The sequence below is a fragment of the Bubalus bubalis genome, chromosome 15 (assembly GCF_019923935.1).
Source record: "Bubalus bubalis isolate 160015118507 breed Murrah chromosome 15, NDDB_SH_1, whole genome shotgun sequence".
NCBI lineage: Eukaryota > Metazoa > Chordata > Mammalia > Artiodactyla > Bovidae > Bubalus > Bubalus bubalis.
This window is the reverse complement of record NC_059171.1, coordinates 80,138,283-80,158,455: the sequence shown is the minus strand read 5'-3', so window position 1 is coordinate 80,158,455 and position 20,173 is coordinate 80,138,283. Positions and strand designations below refer to the sequence as shown.

General features: G+C 62.4%; 1 protein-coding gene across 7 annotated transcripts in view; it reads right to left on the bottom strand.

Annotated features, from left to right (window-relative positions):
- ADGRB1 (adhesion G protein-coupled receptor B1) overlaps positions 1 to 20,173 on the bottom strand; it is a 76,922-nt gene that overhangs the window by 34,934 nt on the left and 21,815 nt on the right. For all 7 annotated transcript variants that reach the window (XM_044928904.2, XM_044928902.2, XM_044928898.2 and 4 more), the window contains exons 3-17: positions 19,051 to 19,212; positions 17,924 to 18,034; positions 17,407 to 17,571; positions 17,053 to 17,217; positions 16,558 to 16,722; positions 16,097 to 16,261; positions 15,801 to 15,902; positions 14,326 to 14,432; positions 13,928 to 14,122; positions 13,563 to 13,631; positions 12,842 to 12,950; positions 11,042 to 11,185; positions 10,473 to 10,548; positions 10,093 to 10,195; positions 9,259 to 9,302 (exon numbers count right to left, since the gene is read on the bottom strand). In XM_044928904.2, coding sequence (XP_044784839.1) covers positions 9,259 to 9,302; positions 10,093 to 10,195; positions 10,473 to 10,548; positions 11,042 to 11,185; positions 12,842 to 12,950; positions 13,563 to 13,631; positions 13,928 to 14,122; positions 14,326 to 14,432; positions 15,801 to 15,902; positions 16,097 to 16,261; positions 16,558 to 16,722; positions 17,053 to 17,217; positions 17,407 to 17,571; positions 17,924 to 18,034; positions 19,051 to 19,212 — 1,882 coding nt within the window. The remainder of the gene's footprint in view (positions 1 to 9,258; positions 9,303 to 10,092; positions 10,196 to 10,472; positions 10,549 to 11,041; positions 11,186 to 12,841; positions 12,951 to 13,562; positions 13,632 to 13,927; positions 14,123 to 14,325; positions 14,433 to 15,800; positions 15,903 to 16,096; positions 16,262 to 16,557; positions 16,723 to 17,052; positions 17,218 to 17,406; positions 17,572 to 17,923; positions 18,035 to 19,050; positions 19,213 to 20,173) is intronic.

Below are 20,173 nucleotides of genomic sequence, written 5' to 3'. Positions count from 1 at the left end.
TACTGGAAAAACCATAGCTTTGGCTATGGACCTTTGTTGGCAAAGTGATGTCTCTGCTTTTTATGCTGTCTAGGTTTGTCATAGCTTTCCTTCCAAGGAACAAACGTCTTTCAATTTCATGGCTGCAATCACCGTCCGCACTGATTTTGGAGCCCAAGAAAATGAAATCTGACACTGTTTCCCCATCTGTGTGCCATGAAGTGACAGGACCAGATGCCATGATCTTAGTTTTTTGAATGTTGAGTTTAAAACCACCTTTTTCACTGTTCTCTTTCATCTTCATCAAGAGACTCTTGAGTTCCTCTTCACTTGCTACCATTAAAGTGGTATCATTTGCATATCTGAGGTTGTTGCTATACCTCCCAGCAATCTTGATTCCAGCTTGTGATTCATCCAGCCTGGCATTTCTCATGATGTTTCCTGCATGTAAGTTAAATAATCAGAGTGACAGTATACAGTCTTGACATACTCTTTTCCCAATTTTGAACCAGCCCATGTTGCATGTCCAGTTCTAACTGGTGCTTCTTGACCTGCATACAGGTTTCTCAGGAGGCAGGTAAGGTGGTCTGTATTCCCATCTCTTTAAGAACTTTCCATAGTTTGTTGTGATCTACCCAGTCAAAGGCTTTAGTGTAGTTAACGAAGCAGAAGTAGATTTTTTTTTGGAATTCCCTTGCTTTTTCTATGATTCAGTGTATGTTGGCAATTTGATCTCTGGTTCCTCTGCCTTTTCTAAATTCAGCTTATATATCTGGAAGTTCTCGGTCCATGTACTATTGAAACCTAACTTGAAGGATTTTGAGCATGATCTTGCTGCCATGTGAAATGAGTGCAGTTGTATAGGGTAATTTGAACATTCTTTGGCATTGCCTTTATTAGGGATTGGAATGAAAACTGACCTTTTCCAGTCGTGTGGCCACTGCTGAGTTTTCCAAATTTGCTGGCATATTGAGTGCAGCACTTTCACAGCATCACCTTTTAAGATTTGAAATAGCTCAGCAGGAATTCCATCACCTCCACTAGCTTTGTTCGTACTGATGCTTCCTACGGCCCACTTGACTTCACACTCCGGATGTCTGGCTCTAGGTGAGTGACCCCACCATCGTGCTTAACTGGGTCATTAAAAGCATCACCATTGCCGCCCCAATACCATCCTCAACACCACTGCCGTTTCCACCGCATCACCAGCAGCAGCAGCACCGTGCAATCAGCAGCAGCATCCCCGTTACCACCACCTTCACTGTCACCCCCACCGCCAACACCGTCACCGTTACCACCACTGGCAGCGGCCCTCACTGCCACCGTGGTCATCACCACTGCCCATCACGCCATCAGCAGCAACAGCGCCGTTGCACCGACATTATCACCGCCGCCGCCGCCGCCGCATCGCTGCCATAGCTGCCACTCTTGCCACAGTCACCTGGTCACCGAGCTCACCAGGCCACCTCCGCTGTCAGCAGTGCCCCGTGGCTGCCATCACTGCCGAGCCAGCCCTGTGTCTGTGGACTGACACTAGCTGGGAACCCCCATCACCAACACTCAACCCTCCACGTCCAGGGCCCTGTGTAGGCAGAAACCGTCTTGCAGGAGGCCTCATCACCCACCATGACCGTCAATCACGATGGGCTGAACCCAGGCAACCTCACCATCAGCATCATCTGATCCTCCACACCACTGACCACACCCCACCCTCCAAGGTGAACCTCAAGGTCATTCCATCAGGGGCATTTCCAGGCCAGGAAAGGATAATGGTCACCGTGGTCACTCCACCCTTCCTGCTAACATGGAAGCTTTCCTGTCTCCTGCACCTCTTGCCATCTGCATCCTGAGTTGGTTCTTTGCAGAGAAGAGGACCTCAGACCCTCTCAATACCACCAGCAAGCCACCGGGCAGCCTGGAGAGCTGGGGTTTTGATGAAGACTTTTCTGCCTCAGAAAACTAGCAACTGCACATCCCAAGCATGGGGAAGCAAGTGGCGCAAGGGAGGAGAGTCACCTCACACCCTCCAGGCCCATCCCGGTACACGGACCCCCAGTCCCCCAGCCCCTCGTAGCTGTCTCTGTTGCCCCAGGCAGCCCCTCTTGGAGCCCCCAGATCTCAGTGGAGGAGGGAGGTGAGCGCCCTCCCCACTTGCGAGCACTGCCCCATGTGCTCAGGGCCCAGCACTGACCTCCCTGATGCCCCCTCCTCCATGAGGGCAGGGAGGGACAGGCTCTTCCTTGTCCCCTCATCCCCAGATCAGTGCGGGTGCAAGAGCCAGGGCGGGGGGAAGATTCAAGTGGCCCCTCCCAGCCCCCCTGACCACAGGCCACTTGACCAGGGACAGAACATGTGGTTGGTCCACTTGCCCCTCCCCACCTCTGGCAGCTTCGTGAGCACCTTGACATCCTCCCAAACCGAGCCATCCAGTGCTGCCCCCACCCGCATCCAGCAGATCCCGGGAGCTCAGGACAGCCACACTGTGCCTCCCCTGACGTGCCAGCCCCGACCCCTCCTCCATGACCACCACCGACTCGGGCATCCAGACTCACGGAGCCACAGAAGTGGGGAGGTGCAGGAAGGGAACAGCTGGACTTGACACAGTAGACCCACAGGCCCTGACTCCACCCAGGAAAGCGCCCACCCGCCTTCAGCACTCGAATGCATGTCCACGTGTCTGTGATGCTCCCTCTCCTGGCAGAGCCCCACCCCTGCCCCAGTGTTCCTTCCAGCGGGAAGTGAAAGCAAGCGGGTGGGGGACACTGGATGGGGACACCCAGGCCCTGTATGAGGAGAGGGCTCACACTCTGCTGGGGGGCTCACACTATGATGGGGGGCTCACACTCTGCTGGGGGGCTCATACTATGCTGGGGGTTTCACACTCTGCTGGGAGTTTCACACTGCTGGGGGCTCACACTCTGCTAGGGGAGCTCACACTCTGCTGGGGGCTCACACTCTGCTAGGGGAGCTCACATCCTGCTAGGGGGCTCACACTCTGATGGAGGTTCACACTCTGATGGAGGGTTCACACTCTGCTGGGGGCTCACGCTCTGATGGGGGTTCACACTCTGATGGAGGGTTCACACTCTGCTGGGGGGCTCACACTCTGCTAAGGGAAGTCACATCCTGCTGGGGGCTCACACTCTGATGGGGGTTCACACTCTTCTGGGGGCTCACACTCTGATGGGGGTTCACACTCTGCTGGGGGGCTCACACTCTGCTAAGGAAAGTCACATCCTGCTGGGGGCTCACACTCTGGAGGGTTCACACTCTGCTGGGGGCTCACACTCTGATGGGGGTTCACACTCTGCTGGGGGGCTCACACTCTGTTAAGGGAAGTCACATCCTGCTGGGGGCTCACACTCTGATGGAGGGTTCACACTCTGCTGGGGGCTCACACTCTGATGGGGGTTCACACTCTGCTAGGGGCTCACTCTGATTGGGGGGGCTCACATTCTGCTGGGGGCTTACACTCTGATTCGGGGGCTCACACTCTTCTGAAGGACTCACAATCTGCTGGACGGGCTCACACTCTGGGGGCTCACACTCTAATGGGGGGCTCACACTCTGATGGGGGGTTCACACTTTGCTGGGGGGGCTCACATTCTGATTGGGGGGCTCACACTCTGATCAGGAGGCTCACACTCTCATACGGGGGCACATGCATATACACAGAATTTTGGCAAATGGGAGTCAGAGCTGAGAAGCAGGGGACCTGGGGGGCATGTAGGAAAACAGGAAGAGAGGCCTCCAGAAGCAGGTGGCTTTGAGGCCAGAGAAGAGGCACAAGGACCAGGGACAAAGGCGCCAGGCGTTCTAGCTGGCGCCAAGGAGGGGAGTGGAGAGGGGCCCGTGGGGCGGAGGACTGTGGCTTGGGAGCCGGGCTGCCTGCCAAGGTGGGGGACTCACTGGCCCAGGTTCTGAGCACAGCTGCTGTCCCTGGGCCGTGACCCATGCTGTCTGTCCCCTCCAGGTCCCAAACCCAGCCGAGACGGGCAGGCCCGGACTCAGATGCCCCTCGAGGAGGGCAGGCTCAGAGCGGGCCTCTGCCAGGCCCCCCACTCCACAAGTACACAGTCCGGGGAGGCTCAGAGAATGGAGGGGGCGCTGGGGAAGGGGCTGGGGCTGAGTCCAGAGCAGGGGCTGGGGGTGGGTGGTCTCACCGCTGAGAGCAGCCCTGCACCCCTCCCCCGGCCCTAGCTCCCCACCCAGGTGGGGGCGCAGAGCATGACCCCACCTCCCACCCACGCTCATGAAGGGCCACCAAAAGGCCTCTGTATCCAGCTGTCTCCCCTTCCCCCGCCTGCCCCCCTCGCCCGCCTTCTCTGCCCCCATCAGGAACCAGACGGCGTGGGAGAAATCGGGCTGGGAACCGGCCGCTGACAGCGACCTGGGGACCCTGCCAAGTCTCCCTTCCGCTTGCCCCCCTCGGCCTGCCCCCTCACGGCCCTCTCCAAGGAAACCAAGGACTTTGGTGGGGGAGGGGCAATGCTCTTAAAGGGACCAGGACACGCACTTGGGCAAGGACCCCAGGGAGGGGCCCGGGCCTGGGTCATGAGCATCCCCCAGGATAGCTGCACCTGCAGGGGGTGGGGAGAGAGCCCGGACTGGCACACCTACAGGGCACCCGAGGCTTGTCGAACAGAACTCTGGGCCCGGTCCTCAGCCCGACTGAGAAAGCTGTGTGAGTGAATGCTGGAAGGTGTCTGGCGGGCAGTCAGGCTTTGGAGAAGACCCTACAGACTGGGGGAGCACCCCGCCCTCCACCAGCCTGTCCCAGCGTCTGCTCTCCCAGCTCAAGTTCCAGAGTGTAGGGGTGCCAAGCGCCCACTAGTTAGGGAAACCCCCAACCTGACTCAATAGCAGCCCGCTGCAGGACTTCTCAGAGCCTTTACAGCTGACTCGAGTGTGGACCCGGGAGCACAAGATGTGGTGGGCATGAAACCCTGGAGCCCGCGTGGGCCTGGTATAGGGCACAGCACCTTCCGAAATGGGGGCACAGCACCCAGGCCTGTCCTGTCCTGACGTCCCCACGCTGGGGCTCAGCCAGAGCAGGTGACTTCCGAGGGCCTGCCCGCTCTGACTTCTCTGCTCTGTGTAATTCTCAGTTGTTAATTTTTAAAAAGGAAACCGCAAAACATTTGCAGCTTCTGAGAAAGACACAGGGAGCTGTCCTTTCAGAACCACAGACATGAACTCCGGGCGGTGCTTTTGGCCTTCGTCAACCCCGCCACCACCAGCCCATCCTTCCAGACTCCCCTCCCCCGCCACCTAAACATCTGAGAATTCTGAGAAGACTCCCTTTCCCTCCCTAGCAGCCCTGCCCCCTAGGCCCTCACTGCCACTGGCCAGGCTGGCATAAGGGTGTGGGGGTGTAGGGGGGCGGCCGTGAGCCTCGCTGTGAGCAGTCGCCCCAAGTGTAGACGCTGAGCCTGTGTGTGCAAGAGTGCGTGTGTGACTGGGGGCGAGGCAGGTGGAGGGTCTGCACTGTGGGTGGGAAGCCTGACTCAGACTTTCCGAGAAGAGTGTGTCACATGCTTGACGGGTGCGTGTGTCTGCAAGAGGAGGCGGCCCTCCACACACATGACACGTGCACAGTTGCATGTTACATGTGAGCACGCGCAAGTGACGCCGGGTGAGACGCTGCTCAGTGTGTGCCCGGGGCCAGGAGTCAGAGCGTGCCAGGGCTGGGCTCAGTGTGTGCCCAGGGCCAGGAGTCAGAGCGTGCCAGGGCCGGGCTCAGTCTGGCTTGGGGTCTAAGCTCCTGCAGTGACCAGAGCCAAGACAGTCATGGGTCAGAAGCTCACTGCTTCTCAGCTGAAGGTCGCTAGCTGCTCTCAATTCCCACCGATCCCTCCCCCCCACCCACATACACACAATTCTGCAGACATGAGACCCTTTCTCATCCAAACACAGGCCCATGCCAACAGAGACCTGATCCGTGGGCACACCGGTGGAAGCAACCTGGGGCCCTGGCCCTGGTCCCTGCTTCAGGTCACCTGGGAAACCATTGGCTCTTCTGAGCCCTTTTACGTGAGAGATGGCCTCACCTGGCCACAGAGGGAGGTGCTTCCAGCACAAACCATGGGCGGGGAGAGCCAGCTGCCTCCCTCCTGCCCCGTGCCCCCACCCCATGACTTCTGGGCCCCGGGCTGTCCAGTTCTGGGGCAGAAGCTTCGGTCCCTACCCTGAGCTGAAGCACCAACCTTCCAGAGCCTTAGCTTCTCCAGAAGTAACAGGCAGGGCTCCCAGGGCCACCCCGGGACTGAGCAGGGAGCTGGTGGGTGCATGCGTTCTGGGGCACCTCCAACGCGGCCCAGCTGTTGGCACCTTCCCCCTGCCCACAGGGCCCTGGGCCCAGGCACAGAGGCCTTAACAGTTCCACCTGTCCAGGGGGTACCGGAGAGGGCAAAGGAAGCCTGGGGTGTGGGCAGGCCTCAGGTTAGTGGAGGCCACAGCCAGACGTGAGTGTCCCATGGGCCTGGCCACTGTCCACCCCCTACCCCCGCTCTGCTCCCACACACAAGCAGGCAGACTCCGGCCACGGGGACACTCCCAGGGGGCGGGATCTGCCCCGACCGTGCCCCGGGGACAGTGAACCCGACACTCATTGGGCTGGCCAGGCCTCTCACAACCTGCTGCCCCTGGAGAGCAAAGGGGAAGGATGGGTCCACCTTTCTGGAAAGCAATTTACTACCAAGGCCTTGAAGTTGTCCAGGGATTTGATGCCAAAAAAACAATCATAAATGTGAGCAGAGCTATCCAAGGGCAGGGCTGCTGGGTGAACCAGCCACCTCAGGGGCTCCGGGCCACCTTTGAACAGCCCAGTGGGAGGGTTTCTGGACTGTGGGGAGGGGCTTGTGCTGACGTCAGGGGCCAGACGGAGTGGACAGCAGTCACATGATGGCCACAGGGGCCAGCCTGGGAGGACGCGAGCCCTCGTTCTTGCCTTTTCTTTTTTCACCCTTTTCTGTCAGTCCATTTTGTGCAAAGTTTATGCTACTCGCGAAACTCAGAGAAAAACAGTCTCCAGCACAAAGCCAGAGGGCTGGTTTCCTGGGGTCACAGGGTCCACCCCGGTGCTTCCCCGACCCTGTCTTCAAACCCCAGAGCAGGCAAGGGCAGTGAAGTCCACGCACGGGCCTGCACTCTCTCACCACGGGGCCTTTGCACTGTCTGTTCCTTCTGCCAAAATGCTTGTCCCCAATCACCCACGTGCGGTGCTGAGCAGGCGTCTCTCAAACACCACCCCAGAGAGGCTTCTGTGAACCTGCTCTCGGGCTCCTCACCCCACCTGCCACCAGATCCACTGCTTCCACTTCTTGGCATGTGGCGTGACTGGACAGTTTCACAGGGATCTAGATGTTCCTACTTTCCTGTCCTTCCTCACAGGGGACAGGAGGAGGCTGAGCACCAGCACCTCGTAGAGCATGCTCTGTCAGTGGTCAGGAATCACTGAGGAGGGACGGGTGGGAGGGTGGGAGGATGGACAGATGGGGTGGATGGAAGAGTGGATGGGTGGATGGGAGGATGGGTGGGTGGGAGGATGGATGGATGGGAGGATGGATGGACAGATCAGTGGGTGGACAGATGGATGGATGGATGGGGTGGGTGGAAGAGTGGATGGGAGGATGGGAGGACAGGTGGGTGGAGGATGGATGGATGGGTGGGTAGATAGACAGATGGGTGGATGGATGGATGAGAGGATGGATGGACAGATGGATGGATGGACAGATGGATGGATGGGAGGATGGATGGACAGATGGGTGGGTGAAGGATGGATGGATGGGAGGATGGAAGGACAGATGGATGGATGGATAGGATGGGAGGACGGGTGGGTGGAGGATGGATGGATGGGTGGGTGGGTGGACAGATGGATGGAAGGATGGATGGATGGATGGATGGATGGGAGGATGGATGGACAGATGGGTGGGCGGAGGATGGATCGATGGGAGGATGGATGGACAGATGGATGGATGGATAGGATGGGTGGGTGGAGAATTTTGATGGACGCATAGTAATCACATCCCTCCCCAACAACTTCCACAGGTCCACAGCCCCTACAAACTGCCCCTTGTAGCCTCCCTCCCGCCCCACACCCCTGCCCCTATGGCTGCCCACTCTTACTGGCCATGCCTCACATTCTTCCTGTACCTTCCAAACTCCACACTTTTGCTTAAACTGCTTCTGCCTGAGACCCCCCTCCATCCTCTGCCAGGAGAACGTGTCCTCCTCACGGGTCGGCCACTCTGGGAGCCTCCCCTGACCTCACAGGACACACCTCCATCACTGCACTGCCCACGGCATGAGGGACGTACCCCATGGCCCTGGGGCTGGCCTGGGGACTGGCAGTGCCAGGGCTGCGGGAGGCAGGTGGTGACTATGGCATGCCGCTCTCTGACCGCCCCTCCCCAGTGGGCACCAGACGCCTTGGGGGAAGGCCGGGTCCCCCCCTCCCCAGTGGGCACCAGACGCCTTGGGGGAAGGCCGGGTCCCCCCCTCCCCAGTGGGCACCAGACGCCTTGGGGGAAGGCCGGGTCCCCCCTCCCCAGTGGGCACCAGACGCCTTGGGGGAAGGCCGGGTCCCCCCCTCCCCAGTGGGCACCAGACGCCTTGGGGGAAGGCCGGGTCCCCACCAGGCCCACCTGGTCCATCAGGTTCCAGCTGCCAAGCTCTCTCCTGCCCAGTTTCCCCAAACTCTGACCCTCCTTGCCTCTGAGGGCTGCCCCCACTTTGGGGCCTTTGCACAGACTTTCCTGTGACTACACGAGCCCCCACCTGCCTCTCCCCTTGTCTCCCTGTGTCTGGGAGGAACCCTGCTCTGGGCGCCCATGCACGTGCTGTGACCCTGAATCACAGCCTGGCCAGTCCAGCCCGGTGCCCCGCCCCCACTCATAACAGCAGGGCGACAGGGCCTGACACAGGCGGGTGCTGTGTGCCAGGCAGGGAGCTGGGCCCGAGACCCCAGGAGTGCCCACCTCTGCGTCCCATCGGTCACCCTGGGTCTCACCCAGCTGCCCGGCTCTGTGGCCATGCCCCTTCCCCTCACCTGGCCTGGGGACCCCCGCAGGCCTCTGGGCCCGCAGCCACGGAGCTCCCTAGGAGGGGTGGGAAACTGGCTGCATGGCCCCCTGCACCGTCAGTGTTGGATCAGGCAGGGAGACACCGTGCCCGACGGGTGTGCGGGGTCGGTCAGCAGGTGGCCCCGAAGCTGCAGCCCAGGCCCCTCCCTCCTGGCCGCCGAGCCCGCCCTGGAGGCCGCACAGCTGAGACACTTACGGGTCCGTCTCGTCCCACAGGATGCAGGTCTGGTTGGTGGTGCCCTGGGAGAGATGGGGGAGTCAGGCCACCTACCCGTCCTCGAGCCCCACCTGAGGCGGTGTCCACGCAGGGTCCCGGTGCCCCGCCTGGCGCCCTGCCTCCACTGCTCCCCAGAGACAGCGTTTGCAGAGGAGAAACTGAGGCCCAGAGCAGGGAAGGGGCTGGCTCAGCCCCCAGCCCACTGCCTGGCCTCGGGGACCCCTGTCCCCTCTCTGAGAGGGGCTGGGCAGCAGCGGCCGATTCCGCTTAATACGAAATGGCCACTGGGAGGGTCAGGGGCACAGACAGGGCTCGGCAAGCACCCCTGCCCCACAGGCTGCGGGGTGATTACAGGGGGGCTCCCGCCTGATGAGGGAGGGGCCAGGCACAGAGAGGCTGGGCATGGCCCAGCGCCGGACGACGCTGCCCGTCCTGGCTGAAGAGCGGAGCGGGTGTGGGCAGGCTCTCGGTGGTCAAGGGTGTCTTAGGCCCAATGGAGAGCCCGGGGAGGAGAGCATGGTGGGCCTGCCGGGGGGAACACGGCAGAGGATGGCTCCATCCTCTCCAAGGAGCAGCTGGCCTGGCAGGGCCCGGGAGCAGCAGCCTAGGACCCGGCTTAGGCTGCATTCGGCTCCTTCAGTCCCTGCCTGTGACCCTGGGCAAGTCCCCGAAGCTCTGCCAGCCACTGTCCCCGCCCACCACTCGGGGGTAAAGGAGCTCTCTCTCAAGGCCAGCCAGAGGCCGCGACGTGTGTGCACACGGGGACAGGTGGAGGGGTCCATGCACGCGGATGTGCACACGGAGGGTACTCACGTTGTACATGTGGGCGAACTCGATCTCCAAGGGTGTGAGCAGGGAGCGAGGCGGGGGCTTCACCGTCACCGAGATGACCTTGGAGTTCAGGACAGTCGTGTTCCTGGGGGACAGCCGGCAGGCCATGCTGGGGTCAGGAGCCCCTCGCCCCATCTCCCTAGGCCTGGCCTCCCAGGTCCCCACCCGCCAGGCCCAGCCTCCCCAGGCACCAACCCCCCAGACCCAGCCTCCCCAGGCCACCACCCCTAGACCCAGCCTCCCCAGGCCCCCACCCCCGAGGCCCGGCCTACCCAGCCCCCACCCCCCAGGCCGGGCCTCCCCAGCCCACACCTCCGCCAGACCCAGCCTCCCCAGTTCCCACCTGTGCCCGTGATGCCCACCTCTGCAGGGCCAGGAAGCTGCCCAGGTTTCGGTAAAGCACAGTGCCCACCACAAACACAGACGAGTCATCAGCCTCTGGAAGAGAGCACGGTGGTCGCCCTCCTCCCACCACCCCCAGGCCAAGGCCCTGCTGGGCAAGAGGAGTGTGTGTCCCCCCCTGCCACCCCCACCATGGACACAGCACTGCCGTGGAGCTGAGGTACCTCCTCGGTCTCCCTGAGTGGCCCCTGAAAGCCAGGGGCAGGCAGGGCACAGTTTCTCTTCCTGGGAACTGGAATCGCCTGCTGTGTGACACCAGGCAAGACCCTCTCCCTCCCTGTGATGAGGGGGTCTATTCAGCCAAGATTGCTTGGGGCCTCCCAACATAGGGAGGTCAAAGAGGGCTTCCTGGAAGAGGGGGCAATCTCAGGAACACTGAGATTGTGTAGAAGCAACGGACACCACCCTGGCCCTTGATGCAGCACGTCAGAACTTCTGGAGTGCTTCTGGAGTGGGGCTGGGAAGTTCTTTGGGGGGACTGAGAAGTTCTAGACTCTGGGGAGCTCCTCCAGCCCCCTGAGGCCCTCACCTGCCAGCCCCGTGGAGAAGACACTCTTGGACACAGTGACCCTGTCCTCCGGCACCTTGGCCCAGTCGCCTGTGGCCCGCCAGCCCTTCATGGGGAAGCTGATGTCGGTGGCTCCGCTGGCTGGGAGCTTGTGGATGCTGAGGACTGCGGCGGGGTGGGGGGTGGGGGGAGGTGAGAGACAACAGCGACAGACAAAGGGAGACGGAGACAGAGCGGTTTCAGGGTACGGAGCCTTGGCCCTGGGACGGGAAGTTGGGTGGGACCATCACGGGGCTGCTCCTGGCTCAGAACAGGCGCAGTGTTCGTGGGGCCATCCAGCCACACCATGCGAGGGGTGTGCAGGGGGTACACGGGGTGCGCAGGGCGTAGGGCATTGGGTGCATAGGGCACCGGGCTGTGAGTATATGAGTGGGGTGAATCGGGGTGTGGGTGTACAGTGGGTGCAGAGAGTGTATATGTGTAGGGTACACAGGTGCCAGTGCGTGAGTGGGGTGTAGGGGAGAATGGGGGTGTGTGGATACATGGGGTGGGAGGGCTAATGAGGGGTGATGGGAGGAGTCCAGGGCCTCCTTTGGTGACAAAGGCTGGGCCCTGAATGTCCACTGGCTCCGGACAGGCTCCCTGGAGGTGGAAGGTCAGGGGACTCGGCCTGGGCCTGGCCCACCTTCAGGGGCTGTGGGTGGTGCTGGGTGGCCAGGGGTCCAGCCTCTACAGAGAGGTCCAGGGCTGGGGGGCTGAGAGCTGAGGTGGCCTCCGGGCCACGCCTGTCACATGTGGCCACAGAAGAGCCCGCTTTCCGGCCACTCCCATCTCACCCAGAACAAGGGCCCTGTCAGCCCAGTGAGAAAGGGACCCAGCAGCCTGGAGCCCTGCTGACCCTGCCTCCAGGGGACCTCCAGGCCGGGGTCTCCCCACCTACAGGAGGACGCTGCTCCCACTCCCCTGGCCTCAGGGGTCTCCCCAGCTCTGGGGTCCTGAGCTCAAAGGCGTAAGGCGGGACCAGGGCTCTAGGACCTTCTAGCTTAGCAGGCGTTCATCCCTGCATGGGCAGGTCCCCGGGTGCGTGCGAGCAAGCACAGTGGGCCCAGAGGACACATCCCCAGAGGCCCAGGAGCCTCTACAGAGGCAGTGACCATTGCCCTCCTCTGCGCTGTGTGGACCACTGCTGGGCCCGGGGCCGCACCCCAGCTCCTCACTGTGAGAAGATTATCTGGGGAGGTGCCCTGGACAAATGTGGCCAGGAGAGCTGTTTAAGAGGATGTGGTGGTGATCATTGAATGCAGCTGCTGCAGGTCCTTGTGCCATCGTCAGCCTCCCAAGTCCAGGCCCGCCTTTGGCTCTCTCCAGCCCCTCGAGGCCTGCACCGCCGCCTCCCCATTTGAGATTCTGTCAGTGCTACTGAGCTGGGTGTCGCCAGGCCCCTCTGACAAGCACTTCTGGGAGCAGAGTGCAACCTTGCCTTCAAATCTCCGAGGTCCCAGCACAGCAGGTACCGAGGGCAAGGCACTGTGGGCCCCCAGCCCCGGGGAGATAGAAGCTGTGGCTGGGGCTTCCTGCTGCACCCCAAGACTCTTAAGTGTCCAGGGCCTGGTCTGGGTCCAAGAGCCCCCACACCGACCCCCTCCCAGGATCACATCCGACCATCGTCAGGAGACTCAGGTCTGTGCATTGAGGATCATCCTAGAACCCGGCCCGGGGGTCCTGAAGTTCTGGCAGACATGGCCAGAATCTGAGGCTGGAGGGCCCCGTCCAGGTGTGCCAGGTGAGGCCCGAGGGTCAGAGAGTGAGGGCGGGGCTTACCCAGGTTGTCTGTCACCTGGTACGCGTCCCGCAAGTCTTTCATGCGGAAGCCGATGACGTCCACAAAGTCCTCCACTAGCCGGAAGAGCTCCTTGGCATTGGGGCCCATCTGGGGACGGGATGGGGGCAGGGTCAGGGAGCCTCAAGGCGGTGGGGGGCAGCCCAACCAAGAAGGCGCCAGAGCTGAGTGTCACCCGAGTCCCCTGCCCCCGCAGCAGGGACTCAGCTGCCTCCTTCCCTCATCTGTTCCCTCCTTGACGGGGTCCTGCCGGTCACTCCCTACCCCGCAGGGCTCTGGACCTGAGTGTCCACCGCATATTTGTGGATGAGAACACTGAGCCCAGAGGAGCTGAGGCACTCCGGTCTATGGCTGGGTGTCCAGATGGGAGGAGAGCAGGGGTCTCTGGGCACCGCAGCCCCTGGGTACAGGGAGTGGCAGGTTCCCGGTCAGTGTTGGGGGGAGGCCGACCATTCTCTCCAGATGAGAAGGGACTGCCACGTCCCGGCCCGCACCCTACGGCCAACACGCTTTCTCAGACCCCTCCCTGAGCCCCGTGCAGTGGGCCTGTCATCTGACGGACGGGGACACTGAGGTTCAGAAGGCTGAGTGACTTCCTGGGAGAGGCCCATCTGGGATTTGAACCCAAGAGCCCGCCCTGAGCCGGCCTGGGGAGTGGGGAGGCGCGGAGACGCCCGCAGCACCCCAGGCGGGCAGGCGTACCAGCTGCGCCTCCTCCCACTTGTCCCGATTCTCCTCGGCCAGCAAGTTGCTGATGATCTGCACAAAGTTCTGGAAGGAGAAGGAAGAAGGGCCAGTGAAAAGGCATGTGTGCGCGGCCTCTGTGACCCCAGGGCCTGCAGCCCGCCAGGCTCTCTGTCCATGGGATTTCCCAGGCAAAGAATACTGGAGTGAGCTGCTGTTTCCTTCTCCAGAACAGAGAATCAGGCACCAGAGTCATGGCTCAGTGTGGCCGGGGTCAGAGTGTGGCCGGGGTCGGGGCTCAGCGCAGGGCCCGGCTCAGGGTTCAGTCTGAGGTCGGGACTCGGTCTAAGGCTGGGGTGGGGAATGCCCTCCTGGGTACCCACCTGCACGTCCCCAGGGGTCGGGCTGTAGTACGCCCGGCGGAAGATCTCTGTCATGTTCCTCAGGACGTCGATGGTGGACAGCAGGTCCCCGCTGTAGCTGGTCCCGTCCTGGGAGATCTCCACCAGGGTCTGGATGACCTCGGAGACGCCCTCCCCGGGCAGCCCACGCTGCGCCTTCGCTAGGTGCTCCCGGGTCTAGGGGGACGGATGGTGCGGGTGCTGGACTGCAGGTGCCAAGGACCGCCATGCCCAGAGGGCGCTCTGCAGCCCCAGCCACGCTGACCCGCGTTCACAGAGCGTGCCACTGGGGACGCAGGGTTATGTCTGAGAATGGGGGTAGAGGTGAGCCCTGGAGTGATGGGAGGGGTGGGGTGGGAGACCTCGGGGCCCAGCCTCACCATCATTTGGATGTTCCGGTAGTCAATGGACACACAGCGGATATAGGTGGGGGGCTCCCAGTAGGCGATGCCTTCTTCATCCAACTCACAGCGTCGCAGGATGAGGCCTGTGGAGATGGGGGGTCGGCTCCATCGCCCACTTCTCAGGAGGATGCCCACGTCTGCTGCAAGAGTCCCTCCCACCCAGCCACAGCTCCCAGGTGCCTCCAGCTCTCTGGATGGCCCCCAGCCCTGGAAGCAGACACTCGCCTGTGGCTGTGTTCCAGGAGCAGGGCTGGCACAGGGACCAGGCCCCCGGCGACTTTCTTTCACTCAAAACATTTCTGAGCAGATGCTGCCAGCCAAGCACTGGAGCCTGGTAGGAGCCAAACCTACAGGCATCCTACCTGTGTGGAGGTTGAACCCTGGGCCGAGTGACGGGCTTCAGAGTTCAGCCCAGGGCTTCTCCCGGAGCCCCTTCCTACCCAGAGCCCTGGGGAACAGCCCACCACTGCCCGGCTCCACCTCTGGGGTCAGGGGGCCCCTCATGACCCTGGTGTGCTGTGGATGCTGGGCAGCCTTGGGGCTGACTGGGGTCAGGTTGGACGGCCTTGAACATGGGCACAGCCTATGACCCAGACCTTACTCCCAGGGAGCCAGGCACAGCCGTGATGACCCTAGGGAACTGCCAGGACACTGTCCCCCAACAGGAGCCACAGGGCAGTTCGGGACACCTGGTCTACAGCACGGTGCAGAATGAAAATGAGGGATCACACAAGCAAAGGCTATAAAGGTGACACCATCCTGCGACTCGTGTTTCCACTTTACTTCCCTGGGTTTGCAAGTTGTTCCCCAGAACCTGTATTATTCAGTAAACAGAACAGGGCATGGGGGCTGAAGCCACGGCTGGGAATACACAGCCTCCACCACGGTCACCAGCCTTATTGGGGGGTGGGGGGTGGGGAGTCCACAGCAAGTTCGTTTTACAGAAAGAAATAGAAGTTCAGAGAGGGTAGGTACTTCCTGAATGTCACACAGCACACGCTCCTCAGACAAGAGGGGAAAGGAACCCAAACTGTCTCTGCACAGGGAGCCCACCCTGCTTTTCCCACACTTCATATCACTCCATAGGGTTGCGTGGGGATCAAGACCACTGTGTCCAAAGCCGACTTCCCAGTTACTGGCCACGCAAGCCCAGGGCAAGGGTGTGGGCTCTGTGCCTCTGGTTTCCCACATGTAAAGTGGTGACATCGTGGAACGTCACACTAAAGGGCTTCATGCTGGCACCGGTTCCGGTGACTTAGGACACGGCAGCCCTGGGTCCCCGCCCGCACCCCTCCGGCCTCGGTGTACACGGGGCTGCCCGGGCGGGGTCTGGGCCACGTGCCCTGTGCTGACAGCTCTCGGGCAGGCCTCCAGGGGCATCTCGGTGCCTCCAACACATCCCACAAGGAAGGGACAGGTGCCCCGCCAGCCCCTGCCCCCTCGGCCCTCACCTGTGGCATTACGGGGACACCGGACCGCAGCCACCTCTCCGGCCGGGGTCTCCTTCCAGACCACAGTTCCGAAGTTGTCCTCATCACAGATCTCGTGGGGCTCTGACAAGGGCCAGAGACATGAGTCGGGGCAGGGGAGAGGGAATGCAGGGAGGGGCAGAGAGCTGGCTGCAGGGTCAGGAGGGCCCAGACGCCACAGGATATCCACCCTCACAAAGCGGTCGTCCCCCAGCTGCGCCCCGAGTGCCTCCCCCGCCACTCAGGGTCCAGCTGTGGGGTGGGGTGGAGACACTCACCGGGACACCGCTGGGCGCCACACTGCCGGTATTCGTCCTGGGGGCCCTGGCAGGCCACTCCCCCAAAGAAGGGCCCCAAGCAGGTGCGCTCCCGCCGCTGTGTGCCACCCCCGCACGTGACGCTGCAGCCGCCCCAGGACGCCCAGGCCTGCCACTTCCCATCCACTGCAGGACACGGCCACACATGGAGGCACAAGAATGGGGACGAGGGGTGTGCAGGAGCCATGGGGACGCAGGGGTGGGGAGCCGGGAGCGGAAGGAAGTTGACACCAGGGAGGGGAAGGCAGAGCTCAGCTTGATACACGATAAGACAAGTGCCCCGTGTGCACCGGCCCCCGGGACCCCCCACCACCACCCCCATATCCCTGGGGTCTCGTTGCAGAGCCCCCCAGCAGCCCCCAGCCCGCCAAGTGACTCAGGACTGCAGGTCCCCACCCGCAGGCCCCGGGGCATGGCCTGACCTGGACACTGCTGCAGGAAGCAGTCTCGCGTCTCTACCCAGTGGCCCTGGCACTCAGCACCCCCATACGAAGGCCCGTTGCACTCGCGCGTGCGCTGCTGCCGGCCCTGGGAGCAGCTGGCGGAGCACGTGCTCCAGCTGGACCACTCGTTCCAGTTTCCATCCACTGCCCGGCCCAGGGGAAGAAGGGAACAGGAAGCCAGTGTGAACAGCCAGGGCCCACACCCCATCTGGGGTACAGGTGTGAGCACCCCACGAAGTCTGAGGCATGGGTGTGACACCCAAGAAGGTCCCAGCACCCCAACACCCCTGGCGCACCAGTGAGAACATTGCAGGTTCTCTGGCCTACAGCCTGATCACAGCCTGGGGTTCCAATCTCACCTCTGAGGCCCCAGCAGGTGGGTCTGAGTGGGCAAAGTTGGGCTCCGCGGGCTGGCCGGTGGCCCACGGGGTCCTTTCCTGTCTCACCCCACCTAGCGCCCTCCCTCTCACCTACCAGGGCACAAAGCGATGTTGCAGAACTTGGTTTGCTTTTCCGGGCCCTCACAGGGGTTGCCTCCAAACTGGGGCGGCCTGCAGGTGCGCGTGCGGTCCCGGAAGCCGCGACCGCAGGTGCTGGAGCACAGGCTCCAAGGCGACCACTCGTCCCAGGCGCCATGCACTACGGAGGGAACATAGCGCTCTGCAACCCCTGTCCGGCCCAGCCGGCAGCCGAGCCACCTGCCCCGGACTCCCCGCCCCCAGGCCGGCGCCCCGTCCCTACCCGGACGCCCCGCCCCAACCCCTGACGTCCCGCTCCGACACCCCGCCCCTACCAGGACGCCCCGCCCCCTGCCGGCGCCCCGCCCACCTGGACACACGGCCGAGTTGTTGCAGAGCCGCTGCTCCCGCAGGGGCCCGCTGCACTGCGTGCTGTAGGAGGTCGACACGCAAAAGCGCGTGCGGGTCTGCCAGCCCTCGCCGCAGGTGCTGGAGCACACGCTCCACGGGGACCACTCCTCGGCCGCGGGGTCACCTGTGGGCCCAGACCTACAGCATCACAGGCCTGCTGCCGCCCCTGTACCTGCGCTGCGGTCAGACCCCCCAGGTGGCCGCAGCAAGGCCCGTGAGCTCCCCCCTCCTTTTTTTTTCTCGACAGGCCCGTTCGCCTCACACCATTTCTCCTAAATCCAGTGTGCCTGGAGACCAGCGCCTGGCACCTGAGAGGTTAGTCTAATTATGGGAAATTATTACAGTCATTAATTGGAATCAGCAGCAATTAATGACGTACAGTATTTGGCCAAAGACCTAATACCCTGGAACCAACTTTCCCCACTTCCCAGTTTTAGTGCATTTGCTGTCAGCCCCACCCAGACGCTGCCACTTACCTGTCTGCGGGGCCGGGAACCCAAACTGCTGCAGGTCGTCCCCCAGCTCCTCACGCCGCCGGGCATCCGTGGACCGCAGGGACTGGCTCCTGGAATTGGTGCGCCCGGCGGCTGCAGGGCGAGTCCAGGTAAGCGCCCAGGCCCTGGCCTGCGGCTCCCGCCCTGCAGCTCTAGAGGGGCGCTCTTGGCCCTTTGTCCCTCAGTCCTCAGTCACAGTAGGGCCCAGGCTTGCCAGCACCAGGGCCACTTGGTCCCACTGGGCAGCTGAGAAACCTGGGACCAGGGCACCCTGGTCTGGTGCCAAGCCCTGTTCGGTCCAGACTCCACTGTCCTGCGCCCCTCCCTCTCTTCCCCCGGGGCCCGCAGCGTCACCCGCAGGGCGCCAGGTGTGGATGGCTGCTGCTGTCCCCTCCTTAGCATCCCGCCTGCGGTCCTGCATCCTGCCTGCGGTCCTGCGCCCCGCGGCCCAGCCCAGACACCACAGGGCCCTCCCCAGGCTTCTGAGATGAGCTCCTCTCCCCAGGAAAATTCATCGGGGAAGAAACAACCCGAAGAATGACAGTCTCATTATAACTTGATTTAACTTTATGGAAGCAGCTAAAATATGCATGAGGTCATTAGAGAGCCTTATTAGAGAAATACATCCTGGAGGCAAGATGCAGCTGGGACAGGCAGCTCTGGTCAGGGCTGGGGATCGGGGTGGAGGGAGAAGCCCACTGACGGCCTTCCCCGTGCACCCCAGAATTCCCAGTCCGCAGGTGCTAAGACAGCCGCATCCAGTCTAACACCCGGTCCCGCCCCTCCTCCTAGGCCGTTACTTCTGATGCCCCTCGGCCAGGACGAGGAGTTGGCCCCGCCCTTGGCTAGGCCCCACCCCTGGTCCCGCCCCTCACAGCCCAAGCCCGGCCTAGCCTGGCCCCGCCCTTGGATAGGCTCCACCCCTCCGACCCCGCCCCACCCCAGGTCCCGCCTCTCACAGCCCGAGTCCGGCCTAACCTGGCCCCAGCACCTTCCCTGGTCCGGCCAGACCCAGCCCCCCGCCCTTTTCCCCACCTGACCCTGCCCGGGCCCCTTCTCCCCACCCCCCCACCCGCGACTCCTCCCGTCCCACCCTTCCGCGCACTCACGGCCGCAGGCCTTGCGGTTGCACAGGCGGCCCTCCTCCAGCACCCCTTCGCAGCCGCCGCCCTGGATACCCGGCGCGGGCAGACAGGTGCGCGTCCGCGTCTGCAGGCCTCCCCCGCAGTCCCGCGTGCACTCGCCCCATAGGGACCACAACTTCCAGCCGCCTGGTGGGAACCAGAGGGCAGAGTCAGGGCCGGGGTCAAAGGGCTGCAATGTCTTTCAGGCAGCGTCTCAGGGATCTTGCAGAGGTCTGGGGGTAGAGCGGCCCCTGCGAAGAAGCCTCGGTGTCGTAACCAGCGCAGCGCCCTGGAGGGTCAGCCAGGAGGCAAGAATGTGCCTGGATGAGGTTAGCGATGCGGTGCGAAGCATAGGCGGCCGGCAGGGCAGGGAGAGGCAGAGGTGCAACCCCAGTTCCCTCTGGGGTCTGAGTGCTTTCTGGCTGTTTACAGGCTCCCAGGCCAGGGTCTCCACTGACCCTGAATTTAGGTCCCCAGTGTAGGGGCTGGACCCAGAGCTGGAGCCCTAGGCAGGTCTGAAGAATGAATGAATGAATGAAAGGCACCCCGCCCACTCCAACAGCTGTCTTATTCCAAGGGCCCAGTGAAGGGGTGGGGGCAGAGGAGGCTCTTCTACTTGGCACAGAGCTTCAGCCCCTGCGGACCCCCTCCCCATAGTCCTCAGTCTAGTTTCCTCTAGACTTGTTCACCCTCCCCCCATGATCTGTGTGTTCATTACCCCATCACTCAGGGACGCCAGAGGCCCCACACCTGGTGGCCTAGTGAGGTCTCACACCCTGGGCCCCACCAGGCCTCCCCTCCCCTAGACACAGCAGAGACTGGCCTCCAGGCCCCTCTGGCCACCCTCCTTCAGCCCTCTCACAGATCTTCATCCCGTTCCTGTCCCCTCAAGCATCATGACCTCATGTCCCTGAAGGTCTGGGCCCCTTGGTGGTCCCAGTGCCACCGAGGATACTAAGAGCCTTCAAGTACTGGGGAGCCACCGAGAGGTGCGGAGCAGGAGGCCAACATCTGGGCAAGAGCTGGGCTGCACTGATGGGTTCAGGGAGGGGCTGCTTCATCCAGGCATTCAGTCCAAAGGTCAGATAGCTCCCGGCCTGAGGGGCTC